At 44.1% G+C, this 9,972-nt stretch overlaps 1 protein-coding gene across 3 annotated transcripts; it reads right to left on the minus strand.

Annotated features, from left to right (window-relative positions):
- Window positions 1-7,203: 7,203 nt before the first annotated feature.
- LOC123179694 (uncharacterized) lies at window positions 7,204-8,712 on the minus strand. 3 transcript variants are annotated; one of them, XM_044591582.1, is made up of 4 exons: window positions 8,578-8,712; window positions 8,299-8,469; window positions 7,932-8,128; window positions 7,204-7,605 (listed from the first exon to the last, which is right to left on the minus strand). In XM_044591582.1, exons 2-4 carry the CDS (start codon window positions 8,428-8,430, stop codon window positions 7,467-7,469), a joined length of 468 nt encoding a protein of 155 aa, XP_044447517.1. In that variant the 5' UTR covers window positions 8,431-8,469; window positions 8,578-8,712; the 3' UTR covers window positions 7,204-7,466. The 3 variants fall into 3 exon arrangements, with proteins under 3 accessions (XP_044447517.1, XP_044447522.1, XP_044447520.1); XM_044591587.1 differs by having other exon boundaries at window positions 8,299-8,459; window positions 8,578-8,696; XM_044591585.1 differs by having other exon boundaries at window positions 8,299-8,463; window positions 8,578-8,692.
- Between the last annotated feature and the right edge of the window lie 1,260 nt (window positions 8,713-9,972).

Consider the following 9,972-nt stretch of genomic DNA (forward strand, 5'->3'; position numbering starts at 1 on the left):
CGAGGTTCGTCGCGACGCCGTACACCCCACCTACATCCCCTACCGATCTAGGGTTAGTGCAGTGCTGACGGGAAGCACCGCCACCACTACCCTCTGCCATCTCCGGCACCGCCGCCATGGCCGGCACCGGGAGCTCCTCGAGCCACATGGAAAAGGTAATACCTATCACCACTGTTGCCGGAATCCTAGCCTAACCGATCCGTGATTCTATCAATGGTATCAGCCAGAGATTGGTTTAGGATTTTCGGTACAGAAAAGAAAAGGAAATCCCCTCCCCCAAAGAACCCTAACCCCAAAATGAAAAAGAGGGGAAAAGAAGGGCAAAGAAAAGTGCGCCGCCGCAAGGACGCGCCGTTCCTCTCGATCCGGACGGGCATCGGCAAGCCGAGCCGTTCGGACGAAGAACACACCCCCACTGGGGCAAAGGGCACCACCAACGAGCCGTTTGACGGCGGCACGTTCACCCTAGAGGTGCTCGCGCACGCCGGCAAAGGGGTCAGCGGGGGCGCCGCATCTGGAAACTGTCGTCGCTCACGTGAAGGGGAGCAGAGGAGGCTCTGCTCGCGCTGCTCGCGTCTCTCTCGCGCTGGGGCGGTGGTGGATGGAAAGAAGAGAGGGAAGGGGAACGGCTCGCGCGGCGCAGTGGCCCTCGCCGCCGTCCACGGCGGCCGGAGCGGCCCATCAGGGCGCTGCCCTTTTTTTCCTCGTCAGAGACGGAAAAGAAGAGAAAGAAGAAGGGAAAGGGGAAAGGAAGACAAGGTGGCCAGGCTCGCGCGGCGCGGTAGTGGACTCTGTCGCCGGCGGCCGGCATGAAGGCTCGCGCGGTGGCCGGACCTGCCAGAGAGAGCGCTGCGAGCGAGAGGATGAGCACCGCGCGGGAGGAGAAAATGGACTAGGGTTCAGCCCCAGTCGACCGGCGCAGCTGGTTTTGATCCAGCGAATGGCGCGCTGGACCGTCAGATCGGATCCGACGGCCACGACGCCAACCCTAGCTGGCTGCGGGCCTCTGGGCCGAAAGAAGAAAGAGGCCGGCTCGCGCGCGCGCTGGGCTGCTGCCGCCGGGCCGAAAGGGAGGCCACAACCGCGGGCTGGGCCGAAATGCAACGCGGCTGAGCTGCCCGTTTTTCCGCGTTTTAATAGTTTTTGTCCAGTTTTTTGACAAATTTCATGCAGTTTGGCTATACAAAATTATTCAAAGAAAAAATTTGGTTTAGAAAATAGAAAAGTGAATAGAAAAAGTTTCTGAAAATGAAAATAGAAAATTTTCAGAAAAAGAAATGTTCATGAATTTTATAAAGAAAATAATAAAGTTCATGAATTTTTTTATTTGGTCAAAGAACAGTTTCTGTAAAGAATAAAAAGTTCATGAATTTTTATTCATGTTTTTCCGCTGCGTAAACAATTAATACTACTCTTTTACAAAGAAAATAAAAGTTTAGATAGAATTATATTTAAAGAGCATATTAAAGTAATTATTGAAATGAAATGATTATGTTATTTTTATGACCAACGTTGTTAATAACATGATCATGTTTTATTATTGAAAATAAAAGTGCTCTTTTAAAAGTGAATAGAACTAAAGTAAAAGATTAAATTGTTGCTTCTCTAATGCATTTTTGAACCAAGCGGTTAAAATTTCTTAGAGAGTAAAAGAGTACAGAATTGTTTCTGAATAGAATATTGTAAAGTTTTCGCTGCATGGTAAAAGTTTTATCCTCCAATTAACTTGGAACCAACGGGAAAATTTAATTGGAAGAACTGTTCTTAACATTGTTTTTCTCCTATGGGTGAAATAAGATGCAGGTGAAATAAGATGCAAATAGTTTGTGTTATGACAAAAGAAAGATATTTGTTTTAAAGTTAATATATGGTATTGTTATTTTTTGACTAACGTTGATGATAACAATACTATAATTTTATGAGTCTTATGTTCAAAGCTTAAACTCTGATAAATTTTGTGTCAAAGTGATCAATTTTTAGAGAACAGTTAAAGATGAAGAAATGCTCTTGAACTAGAGAAATGCATATTTCTTGTTTCCGCTGCAATTAAGTTGATGATGATGATTATTTCTTAGCAAAGTTGTTTAATAGAAATACTATCATCACATTGTTTATGAGTTATATGCATTATTTCCATTTCCGCCCGACGGTGATATGGAATTAATGTAGAAGAACGAGTTTTATTCTAATTCTACCACAACGGTGATTTAGAGTATAAAAAGAAAGTTTTAAAAAGTTTAATGTGCATATTTTTTAACCAGACCAACGTAGGGTTATTTTTTTATGCTCATTACTGTTGATTATTGGCTAAGTTTTCTCAGACTAAAAGTTTTCCATGCTTTCATTCGTGAAAGCGAATGGCTGGGTACTTGTTACCCGAAAGATGACCAAGAAAGGTCATAACGTGAGGGAGTATGTTCTCTCTAAAGAATGGCTTCAAAAGAAAATAATTCTTGGATATTAATCCAAGAAAATAAAACAAATAGATCATTGAGAGTCTTGGTTGACGAATGTCTTTCATGTATTCTATATGAAGAAGATTTTTCAGTCAACACGATTTGAGATGAAACAAACAACATGCGTGTTTAACTTGATCAATGTCGGATCAAGCATGTGTGTCAAAGAGTGTTCGGATTTATTTCTGAATTTCATGATTGCATATGCAGTCAAAAGAGCCAATTCTGGCATTTATGTTCCTTACAGGGAATTACCCACATAGCGGGAAAAGAGGATTATGATAAAACCCGCATGGCGGGGAAAGTCTGGGAAAATACCTGCGTAACTGGGTAAAGTTGACATAGTATTATGTCAAAAATCCTATACGTCAGGAGAAATTTTGGCTAAGACTTATCCTGTGTGACAGGAGAAAGATATGATGACTCATGTGCGTTTAATGTGTCCCACTCTGGGAGAAAAGTATGGAGTAGCTATTATGCTTTCCTAGTATCGACCGTACACCTTATGTGCAACGGTCATTAAGCACTCAATAAATCCAAAGAGAATAAAAGTTACAGACGAACCTAAAGATAAGAATGATATGCAAGTGTGACTTGCAAAATTACTAATGATAAAGAACTATTTTGAGTTTCCGAAATGGAATGAGGAATAAGGAAAAAGTACTCCCATACCGTTAACAGATAACTTCATTACATATGAAGCAATCAGATACATGAAGTAGATACTCAAAGTTTTCTCACTTCACAAGAGTTGTGAATGGTTTTTCGAAATTGTGGCAGAAAAGTTCTTGCCACATTTCGAGGGGGAGAAAGAAATATGAGATATCCATTAATGAAGAATGTGATCATCTGGGGGAGTATGACGATCATAATAATACCCCTAAAGAAAAGAAATAGATGTATTCCTGGATCTTTTACAGTTCCGAAAGCAGACTAAGGAATACTAAGACGGTGCTTAAAGTGCCATAAAGAAGAAAGTTTTAACAGAATAAACCCAAATAATAAAGTTTAAAGATACGCCATTCTTAGTGAAGATGGAGTAATCTGGGGGAGCATGTTGTATGACCTATACAACACCCGTTGTTAGCTCTATAAAGGAGGAATGATTAAACATGGATCTTGTGATAAAGGTCCCTGTAAAACCTATTGCCTCTTGGAAGTGAAAGACTACAATTAATTTGCCTCTTGGCAATGACAGAGCAACAACAGCCCCATATGAAAGAAGTGTCAGTACCTGAGACACAGATGGTCTCAAGGAATGAGAAAATCAGATACTTCTGATTACTATAAAGTCTATGTTAGTGAAATTCAAATGGAGGTTGATCCCACCTCTTTTAAAGCGCTCAATCGAGTTTTGAGACTCATAAGTAATTTCCAATGGAGCCAAAACAGTAGGCTGTAAAGGGTCTACAAGGTCAATGTGACTCCAAAGAAAATATGTAAAGGTGTAAAGCACGACTTAAATTGAAAGTTTTGTGCATGATCTGAGTTACATCAGATGAAAGTAAAGAACACAAAGGATACTGCTTCAAGAAGTCTTTTATGGACTAGAGCAAGTCTCTAGACAGTGGCATTTAAAGTTAAAAGAATCATATGTTATTTTGGGTTAAAGAAAATGGAAGGACAATTGTATTCTTGCAAAGTTATAGAATGGGGAATTCATTTCCCAATCCTATGCATGTGGATGACGTCCTACTTGCTAGTGGTGATGTTAATCTACTTCAGGAGGAGAAAAGAAGTTCTTGTCCTCAAAGTTCAAAATTGCATTTCTCGGAGTGTCTCTCGTTATAAATATCGAGATTCACCAAGAAAATAATAAAATGGGGTATTAGGAATGTCGCATGGACATGCTAACAAAGGTCTCTAAAGTATGCATGCGAGAAAACCTACGCCTGTTCTTATAGTCAAGGGTAATGGAACTGGAAACTATGGTGTTCCAAAAGTTGATGAGAAAAGATTGAAAACGGATATGGTACCATATGCTTCAGCTGTTGGAAGCTCAATATATTACCCTGACACAATTCACGTATCCGGGTTGTTTTGGCAATGTCCAGTACATATATAGATCACTGGAATGGAGTCAAAGATATCATCCTCATGCTGAAAGAAATAAGTGCTCTCAAAAGATTGTGAGTACAAAGACAGGACATGTGAAATGTATAGCGAAATCCATAATTGTCGCTAACTTTCATACTTGGAGGTTTTTGTGTGGAAAAGCTCCAAAGAATGAAACAATTATCATCAATGTGATGCAAAGATATTTTATAGCTTGATATGAGGCTGAGGGACAGGCAAAATGGTTAAGGAGACCTGTACCCGGAGTTGATAATGGTTGACAACAGCGATAACCATTTTAAGTTTTTCTCTCCTATGACAACGAGTCAAGTGTTGATGCCAAACACACTGACACAAAGTTATGCGTTGTAAAGGAGAAAATCCGGAATTATGTAGAAATGCTTGAAGCATAAAAGCAATAGACAAGTATTTGCAGATCTGCTTATTAAAGGCTTACCGCCCAGTGTGTTCGGAGAACACACAGTCGACATGGGTTTTATGGTATAGTCTAAGATTTTCGGACAATAAAGGGCCCAAGGTTAAAGAATTTGTTTCAAAACAGAGAGGTACGTTATGGCTGTCTGATTCTATCGGCAATTGAGCTGTGACGATGAAACATGTTCTATGTACTGATCTGTTATGAAACGAGTAAAGTAAAAGTATAAGGTCAAAAGTAAAAGTTGAGATCAAGGGGGAGAATGTTAGGATGATCTCCACCGTGTGGGCCCAACGGCCCACCGGGCCCTTAGATCCGCGCCCTGATCGGGGGCGCTCAACCCACTATGGTTGACGGGCCCCTGTCACCTGCACTATATAAAGAGGTGGGGGACGCCGGCTCGCACCACGAGGTTCGTCGCGACGCCGTACACCCCACCTACATCCCCTACCGATCTAGGGTTAGTGCAGTGCTGACGGGAAGCACCGCCACCACTACCCTCTGCCATCTCCGGCACCGCCGCCATGGCCGGCACCGGGAGCTCCTCGAGCCACATGGAAAAGGTAATACCTATCACCATTGTTGCCGGAATCCTAGCCTAACCGATCCGTGATTCTATCAGATGCGTGCTGCAAAAACGAAAAAAAGGGGGCAGCAGATCCTAAAAACTAAATCAACCACAAAATCTTCTCCTCATACTGCTTGGATTTTTTTCTAACACATAGCAGGCATAGATAAAACAAAATCCACACAGGTGAAGATGAGAATTTATGGGGATCAAATCAAGAGATAGAGAGACGACTTGGTACCTGCGCGCGAGTAAAAGGGTCCGGATGGAGGTAGAGGCAGCAACGCCGCGCCGCCCCTTCGGCCACCGCAGCCACATGATGCCCGCCACGCTCTTCCGGCCTCCACTGTTACTTCCGCGCCACCGCACGCTCTGGTCCACCGCCATGGAATCCTCCTCCATGGAGAGCTCCCGCAGCTGCGGCCCCTCCTCCGCGAGGCCCGCTCCTCCTCTGCATCCCCTCGGTCGTAGTCTCTCCACCATGAGCAAGGGGGCCTGGATGATGGTCATCGCTGCCGTCGGAGAAGCTCGCCCCCACGTCCACACACCTCGGATCCGGTGGGATGGGATCCAGGGTCGGGGTCGAGCACGGGTGGATGGGGGCAGGACGGCGGCGCGGGAGAGAGAGGAGGAAAAGGAGGAGAGACGGCGATCCAGGGCCGGGGTGGCTGGATCTCTTGCAGCAGAGGGGGCGATGGTGTGCTACCACCACGACTCTCGGGGAGGATGCGGCGGGAGAGCAGCTAGTGGGCGCCGGCTGGGCGAAGCGGCCGGCGAGGCTTTTTTCTTTTTACCCCTCGCCGTTCGATGCTTTTCTTAGGCAGAATTGGACGAACTTCACGCCATTCTCTCGACCCCACACGTAACGAGCCCCACTCGTCATCCACTCTCAAAGCAGTCATGAACGTGAAAAAAAATCAACGGCCCACCACACGCCAGCAGCCAAAAGGGAGCTACAGGGAACGAATCCAGCGGCCGAACGGGCATCGCGCACGCGGAGGCGCTAGAATGGCGGGTAGTGTAGCGTGCTTTATATGTTTGATTTGTAGATAGTATGTGGAGTGCATGGTAAAGTTTGTTTATAAAAGCATGGGTGGGCGCCATCGACATGAAGAATCATGCTGTGCTTTGTGCTTGGGAGACTTAAGTATTGTGTCATGTTTGTGAGCCGTCGAGTATTGTGTCATGTCATATAATAGGCAGAACATTTACGAAAACCAAAACTAAGCAGGCACATGCTTAAGAAGAACAAACCGGTATCAGGGAATGACTAGAAACATGAATGTGGACAGTAAAGACTCAAGGGAAAATCCGGCTAGAAGGGCATATTAGGATCAGTCACAACATTGAGATGAGTATTGACTTGAACAAGTTCACACCAAAGCTGAGTAGGTCCACAGGTTTTGCTGGCAAACTAAGAACAAATTCTGAAACAAGACAAATTCACAGATAGAGGGAATACATATATACAGCAACCGGTATCTACTTATTTAATCAGGACGAGACCAACTAATCAGCAAGAGAAATGACATTAACAGACAGAGGGAGATAAGCGCTGCTTATTTAATATAAGCAGGAGAAACGGCACACTCACATATAGAGGGAGATAAGCTCCTCAAGCAACACATTATTAAAACAGAGGTGACACCAGAAACACATACATACAGCAAACAGACATGAAGGCTCACTGAGTTCCAAGAAAGAGGAAACACATATATACAGCGACCAATAGCTAGTTATTTAATTCGACGAGACTGACTCATCAGCAAAACAGATATGACACACACTGATAGAGGGAGGCAACATAATTAAACAGAGACGACAATTGCGGTAGGCACATTCACAACATTCTAACAATTGTGATAAGAAGCTAGCTAGCAGACATGATATATGCCTTATGATTTGGTTCTCTGCAAGACCAGGTACTAACTAGTTGACTTGTATGAGCAAGCTAGCTTGATCCTTTGTGGCCATCATGATCTTGCTTTGCCTTGTAATGACTAAAGGCATCTCCTGCCATTTTGCCGATCAAAACCGCCCCCGTGAATTTGAGGAAATCATTAAAGTATACTGCCCGCTGACTTGAGCGCCTGCAGATCAGGTGATACAGTTAACTGATAGGTGGTAGCAATAAAAACAAGAACATGGGATACATAAATGATTGGTAGGGTGGATTTTACCATGCCGGCACTAATTCCTAAGTTAGGCCATGAGAAAGTTTATTGAATTGCAGCTCCAAGTTTTAATAGATCCTTTTAAATCATGTAGTGGATGTCTTTTTCTAAAATGCTTGATAAGGGTGCTAGTAACGGTTTAATCAGGGGATTTTGCCCTGAATAGATCAAAAAGAAAAAGGTTTTTGTTTTTGTTTTAATATATGCATTATTAGGTGAGGTGAAGGGGGAGAGAGAGATACCAGCGGGGGTCATCGGGTCTAGGTTTGACATGCTGAGAGAGTTGTTTGAGCAAAAGGTTGTTTTTCCGGGTCACTACATTGCCCTTAGCAGTGTAGTCAGCTTGCCAGGCAGCGATTGTGTTGTAGAGGTCCTCTTTCTGGGCATGGATTTGAGCCAAGCGGAAGATGGCATCTTTCCTCTGATTGGGCGTGAGGTCCTGCGGCAGGCAGTGTGTACATTAGCAAAGGCATTGGCCGGCCAGAATCATCATAAATGCATCTATTTGCTCTTGTATGATTTTCTAGATAGCAAAGCTGTAGTATATTAGTAGTATTAGCAAAGCTTGGATGGGGAGGCGGGGGAGGATGTTGATTTTGCAGCACGTACACGGCCTGTGGTGGAATCGACGATCCGTGTGCTAGTGTACAGCGGACTACGCTCAATGATAGCCTCCGCCTCCGCCTCCGCCGCCGCTCTGGTTCCGAACCTCCTCGCCGCGTGGCGAAGCGCCGTGGCCATGGCCTGATCCCCGCCGAACCTCTCCAATCCTAGCTAGCACTAGCAATAGATGCACACGACGTAAGGGAAATCAATCAATCAATCAAGAGAGAGAGAGAGAGAGAGAGAGAGAGAGAGATGTGCATAGCAAATTATACGACGACGTACCTTCCGCCGCCGCCGGATCCCCTGAGGGTTCCGATTGGGATTTAGGGTTCCTCGCCTCGCCTTCGCTGCTCGCTCGATCCCCTTCCGACGCCGCCGCTTTTTTTTTTTTTTTTGTTTCTTTCGTCGGGTTTACGGGTGCCGGTTGTTCCGCCTTATAAGCGCCGGTACAAGCTTGGAACGGCCCGGCCCGGCCCGTGTACAAGAAATACTTTCTGTTTGCATCATACACGTTCGCACCGGTTTTTGTTTTTCTCATCTCACGGGTAGAACTCGCCCGAGAGCTCCTCCGGCAAACCATGCTAAGCTTCATGTGGACGGGGCCGTCAGACCAGGGCGAGGTGGTTCGGCAGCAGTGGTATGCAGGGATGCCGAAGGAAACTACCTGGGCAGCGCAGCCCTGGTGGTGCAAGGAGTGGATGACCCAATGATTTTGGAGGCGATAGCATGCAGGGAGGCACTTTGTGCAGCTGAGGATCTTTTGTTGCAGAGTTTTGTGGTCGCGTCAGACGCAAAACAGGTGGTGAGAGATATTGCTGAAGGTTCCCACGGCAAACATGGCGCAATTGTCCACGAGATCAAAGCCCGTTCTACTGCTTTTTCCTGTAGTTTTATTTTTGAAAGTCGATATAGCAATGTAGAAGCTCACCGCCTAGCTAGATACGCTCTTAATCTAGCACCTGGGCGTCATGTGTGGTTTGGCCAACCACATGATGTAAGCATTATCCTACTTTCTGTGGAATTCGATCAATAAAGAACTGGCTTTCCCCTCAAAAAAAAAAATTCTCACGGGTAGAAGGTTTCCACAGGTTTTTTCTGGGGCAGTTTTTCTTTTCCACTTTTCTGTTTTCCTTTTTTCAAATTCGCCGACTTTTTAAAAGTAGGAAAAACAATCGAATTCTTGAACGTCTTTCAGATTCACAAACTTTTTCCAAATACAAATAGTTATTCAAATTCATGAGCTTTTTCTAAATCCATGGAATTTTTTTTGGAAATCCGCAAACTTTTTTCAAATCCGAGGAACCCACTTTTCAAATTTGTGTTTTTTAAACACGCAAAAATATCCAAATCCACAAACTTCTTTTGAAATTCGTATTTTTTCTTCAAATTTGCATGTTCTTGCTGTGTATAAATGTGTATAGGAAAAATATAAACATGCAATAAAAATGTGTATAAAAAATGTTCTTGATGTATATGAAAAATATAGACATCAAAACATTTACTCTGAAAATTGTTAATTGTGTGCTTTAAATATGTTTAACATGTATAGAAAATGTATAAAATGTTTTTGAGGGTTCGGATTGGGATTAGGGTTCCTTGCCTTTGCTGCTCGCGGTGTAAAAAATGAACCCAAATGTGGGAGAACCCCAACAACGTGCAAATCTTCCATACTAGGTT

Source organism: Triticum aestivum, chromosome 1D (genome assembly GCF_018294505.1).
Source record: "Triticum aestivum cultivar Chinese Spring chromosome 1D, IWGSC CS RefSeq v2.1, whole genome shotgun sequence".
NCBI classification, from domain to species: Eukaryota; Viridiplantae; Streptophyta; class Magnoliopsida; order Poales; family Poaceae; genus Triticum; species Triticum aestivum.

What these genes read in the sequence shown, in the direction of transcription:
- LOC123179694 (XM_044591582.1), bottom strand. Translation starts at nt 8,430, where the DNA reads ATGGCCACGGCGCTTCGCCACGCGGCGAGGAGGTTCGGAACCAGAGCG. An exon ending in TCGATTCCACCACAGGCCGT is followed by an intron (nt 8,129 to 8,298) that starts GTACGTGCTGCA and finishes TGCCTGCCGCAG; the next exon opens with GACCTCACGCCCAATCAGAG. An exon ending in AGACCCGATGACCCCCGCTG is followed by an intron (nt 7,606 to 7,931) that starts GTATCTCTCTCT and finishes CCTGATCTGCAG; the next exon opens with GCGCTCAAGTCAGCGGGCAG.